This window comes from Kryptolebias marmoratus, linkage group LG4, assembly GCF_001649575.2.
Source record: "Kryptolebias marmoratus isolate JLee-2015 linkage group LG4, ASM164957v2, whole genome shotgun sequence".
NCBI classification, from domain to species: Eukaryota; Metazoa; Chordata; class Actinopteri; order Cyprinodontiformes; family Rivulidae; genus Kryptolebias; species Kryptolebias marmoratus.
The window spans coordinates 203,612-208,448 of NC_051433.1; the positions used below are offsets into that span (position 1 = coordinate 203,612).

General features: G+C 45.5%; 1 protein-coding gene across 3 annotated transcripts in view; it reads left to right on the forward strand.

Moving 5' to 3' along the window:
* The window catches only part of LOC108251759 (actin-associated protein FAM107A), an 11,526-nt gene extending 6,859 nt beyond the window's left edge, over window positions 1-4,667 (forward strand). For 2 of the 3 annotated variants that reach the window (XM_037975559.1, XM_037975560.1), the window contains exons 4-6: window positions 1,759-1,951; window positions 3,319-3,478; window positions 3,766-4,667. In XM_037975559.1, the coding sequence (XP_037831487.1) occupies window positions 1,759-1,951; window positions 3,319-3,478; window positions 3,766-3,882 (470 nt within the window). In that variant the 3' untranslated portion in view covers window positions 3,883-4,667. Of the gene's footprint in view, window positions 1-184; window positions 394-1,758; window positions 1,952-3,318; window positions 3,479-3,765 lie in introns of those variants that run through there. The other variant, XM_017442176.3, reaches the window with a different exon arrangement.
* Window positions 4,668-4,837: the final 170 nt, after the last annotated feature.

Consider the following 4,837-nt stretch of genomic DNA (forward strand, 5'->3'; position numbering starts at 1 on the left):
AGTTCCTGGTAAAATCCAGGTTATTTTAGCGCCACCATGTGGTCCTCGGTGTAGCGTGACTCGTATTGTTGTGGTGGTTTAATGTTTCAATAAAAGCTGCTGGAACTGATGAATGAAGTGAAGCAGCGTGGGAAAATCCTGAGCGCAGTCCAGAGAGACGCTGCTGCACAAAGAGGCTGGGGGTGGAGGAGAGTCCTGTGGGTCATGTGACCGCTGTTTTACACTCGACATGATTCAATCAGGAGGAGACCAGAGAGTTCCCTGGTCTGAGACACAGGAGGGTCAGAACACGTCAGAACCGGGTCAGATCTGCTGAGCTGGACCTCATGGACCAGAAGACGGTCAGCGGCCCCCCACAGGCCCCTGTTGGCAGGGAGCAGATGGTGACATTTGGTAAGACTGATCTTACTGAACTGATAGTTCTTCTAATTGGACCAGTGTTTGTTAGTGGTTCTGTTCTGGTTTGGACCAGTGTTTGTTAGTGGTTCTGTTCTGGTTTGGACCACTGCTTGTTAGTGGTTCTGTTCTGGTTTGGACCAGTGTTTGTTAGTGGTTCTGTTCTGGTTTGGACCACTGCTTGTTAGTGGTTCTGTTCTGGTTTGGACCAGTGTTTGTTAGTGGTTCTGTTCTGGTTTGGACCACTGCTTGTTAGTGGTTCTGTTCTGGTTTGGACCAGTGTTTGTTAGTGGTTCTGTTCTGGTTTGGACCACTGTTCTGTACTGGTCTAATATTAGTCCAGCTTTCACTGTAGTATAAGTCCTGGTTCTTTTTGTAGTGTTAGAACCAGAACCAGTATGATGTCGATGAACAGCTGAAACACCTGAAGTCAAATTTTATTGGTTCTGTACTTTCAATCTGAAGGGTTAACCCTGATGTTCTGTTGAATTGGATCAGTAACACCTCAGACCTGTCTGTTCGGATGTGTCGGTACCGTTTCAGAGGTCAAAGTTCTATTCAATGTGTTTAAACAGCTGTGTGGTTCTGGGTCAAAGTCCAAACCAACCCTTCAAAGTTTCCAATTTTTTGACAGTTCCGATGAAACTAAAGTTTAATGTTGATCCAAACTCGCTGAAAAACCCGAAGAACCTCAACAGTAGCTCAGTCCTCAGAACCCAAAGTCTGAGGTACCAAACCCAAAGGGGGCGCCGCAGAGGTACCGAGCCCAGAGGAGGTTCTGGCTTCTTCCGTTTGGGTCTCTGGTTCTAACTCGTGAATAAATGAGTTGATCTCTGAGGTTTTGTCCAGGTCCTAGTGGAGCCAGACAGTCTGCTTCACCAGTAATCGGATCACAGATTGAGTTTTGGTTCCGTTCCGGTCCATGTGAGGACTTTTCCTCTGAGAACACCTGAATGTCTCACAGGAACTGAACCGGGTTTGATCCACAGAGAGGTTCTTCATCAGTCACAGGAGGAGGTCTCCGGTTTCACTATAAGACATCTATATCCAGAATGTCTTAGGACCAGGACCAGGAGACAGATGGACAGAAACCCAAAGACACACAGATGAGAAAAAGACAAAGTGAAAGGTCAGAGACAGAAAGGCTTAGGGACAAAGACTGAGACAGACAGATGAGGACAAAGAGACACAGAGACAGTGTTTGTCTTGAAAAGACAAGCTGTCTGAATGTCCGGTGTCCACTGCAGGCTTCTGTCTCTCTGAGGAAAGGCTGTGAGACATTTAGAGGACATCTCAGCTCAGATTTTGTATGTTTCTAAGTGTCCTTATCCATGTGTCCTCTTTGTCCTCCCCACTCCTCAGCGTACGCCGATCTACAGCAGCACTGCTCTGAAGGCGTCCACAGGAGGCCGTCCCCTGTGTCTAGCTACGTCCCCCCGCCGGATTACCTGGACGAGAACGAAGACCTGATCAAACCCAAGAAGCTGGTGAATCCAGTCAAAGCTTCCAGAAGTCACCAGGAGCTTCACAGAGAGCTGCTGAGCAGCTGCAGACGGTACTGTGTCTCTGTCTTCCGCGGGACAGGTCTGAGACATCAGGACTTCTTAGGACAGGACAGGACAGTTAGGACACATTTTCAACAAAAACAAAAATCCTTTTTCAGAACGTAATGGAAATCATTCTGCAGACAGAAGACAGTTTGGAAGGACAGACGTCCTGTAGGACTGAGGACAGGTTCAGCACATCAGAGGAAAATTAAATATCTGATGGGTTTCAGTGGAGCTTTAAAAATGTAATTTGTTCAAAAATAAGGATGAAAAGAAAAAAACCCAAATCTGGACATTTTAAAAGTTTGGGCGTGTAACCTCTGACCTCTGACCTCTGGGGGACTAATTACTTTGGATGGAGAAACCGTAGAAGAATTTGAAAGAAATAAAACAGTGTGAGACAGGTTTGTGTGCTGAGTCTGAGCTGTAGAGCTTCAACAGGACCGGGTTTAGAGCTCCAAACAGGACCGGGTTTAGAGCTTCAACAGGACCGGGTTTAGAGCTCCAAACAGGACCGGGTTTAGAGCTCCAACAGGACCGGGTTTAGAGCTCCAAACAGGACCGGGTTTAGAGCTCCAAACAGGACCGGGTTTAGAGCTCCAAACAGGACCGGGTTTAGAGCTCCAAACAGGACCGGGTTTTACCCCTCACATCATTTGGGGACAGTCCAGATCTGTTTCTGTTGTGTGGTCAGCTCTCAGGGGTTCTCCATCCTTGTTGTTTGTTTGTGAGGAGATGAATGAACGTTGCTAAGCAACGATCTCAGAGGCCTCCAGCACCGCCAAGGATGCTGGGAAAGTTTTCACCCTCACAGTAGCTCATTCAGACACATAAAGCCAAACTTCCTCCCGGCTTTCTTCAGGAGGAAACAAAGAACTGTCCTGGTTAACTGCAGCTTTACACAGAACACAATCAATCAATTGGTCCAATCACCAACAATCAATAACTGATCGATCACCAATAATCACTGACAGACTGATCAGTGTTCAATCACAGAACAGGCTGCAACAAACTGATGAGCTGAACCGAACCAGACTGATTGATCAGTGACTGATCAGTGACTGATTGATCTGTGATTGATTGATTGATCAGTGACTGATTGGTCGGTGATTGATTAGGATGAGGTGTGTGTTGTGACCGGCGAGCACTCCGTCTGGTTGGTCGGATCAGACTTTCTGGTGATGTGGGTGTTCATGTAAATAAAAATATGATAATTTTTATTATCATATTTCATATTATCATTTTTATTATCAGCGGCAACACGGCTGAGAAAACCCTTCAGATATTTCAGCTGCTGCCCCCTGCTGGTGGAAACTCTGACTACAGTAAAAAAGTGTTACTCCAAAGAAACAACATACATGATGTGTGTGTACAGAGGGGGGACTGGTATCGAGACCAAACCAGAACTACAGAGAGTTCTGGAGTCCAGGAAGAGAGATCAGCTGATCCGGCAGAGGAAAGAGGAAGTGGAAGCTCACAGGAAGATTTCCCCTCTGGAGGCGGAGCTTCTGAAGAGACACAGGAAGCTGGAGGAGGTGGGAAATCCTGTCAACAATCACAAAATCTAGAGAATTGTCTAAATCTGTCCTTTTGGTTAACCTGGTTTAATTTATCCTTGAGCAGTGATATATAAGTTCTGAGTTCTCTAGTTAATCCAGACCAGACTCTAGATCAGTTAAACTGTCACACTGACAGCTAATACTTGTCTTTTCAGAAGGATTTTATGGCCATTAATTCTGTGCTGCATCTGTCTCTGTCCTGAGTATGTCTCTCTGTCTCCCTGTCTCTGTCTTTGTCTCCCTGTGTCTTTCTGTCCCTGCAGTTGGAACAACAACAGCAGCAGCAGCAGAAAGAAAACCTGAAAGCTCCGGAGTTCATCAAAGTCCGAGAGAAACTGAGACGGACGTCAGTCCACTGTGAGGAAGAAAAGGACATGTAGAGACAGCGAGAGAAGGTCCATGTGCTTCCAGTTATAGGACAGTCTGAGGACAAAAACCTCCGTGAGGTCATTCTGAAGAAACGGAGGTGAAGAGACAGAGACAAAGTCCAGCAGGGACAGTAATTGACAGCTGTGATGTCTCTGGGACACGTCTTTAACCATTAGTGAGTCCAGAAGGAGTGAAAAGATCAATTAGGGATCATTTATTGACCGATCAGCTCTAATAAGGAGGTAAACATTGATTATTGATGGATCAGCTCTGATATTAAGCTCAACGTTGAGGTAAATACTGCAGCAGAAATGATTACAATGCTGATCAAATGTAAAAAATGATGAAGTTCCTGCCCTTTAGTGTCGAAAACAGCAAGCAGCCCAGTTTACCCAACTTTAAGCTAAAACCAGGAGAAGATTTTTCTTAGTTCTATTTGAAAACACATCAATGTGTTTTTGTTTGTTTTTCATCTCCACCTGTTCTGAGCTCATTTCATGTTTTTATTCCTCTGATCAGGTTGATTAATTTTCTGATTTTACATTGATGTGTTTAATCTTTGAGCTCTTAAAGTTGTAACATTTTTCAAAACATTTAATATCTCCATGTTGTCCTTTTCTTCTGAGCAGCATTCTTCTTCTTCTTTGTGCCTTCTTACCCTCTGTTCTTAGACTGGAAGAACCAGCTGCAGAAGCAGGTTTTATTTCATTATTATTTCCGCCTAACCCTGTTCAGATGTGGACGTCTGTGTTTATGTTTAATGCTGCAACTTCAAAGATTCTGCAGAGGTCGGTCACATGACTCCGCAGTGGTCAGTCACATGACTCCGCAGAGGTCGGTCACATGACTCCGCAGTGGTCGGTCACATGACTCCTCAGAGGTCAGTCACATGACCCCTCAGAGGTCGGTCACATGACTCCTCAGAGGTCGGTCACATGACTCCTCAGAGGTCGGTCACATGACTCC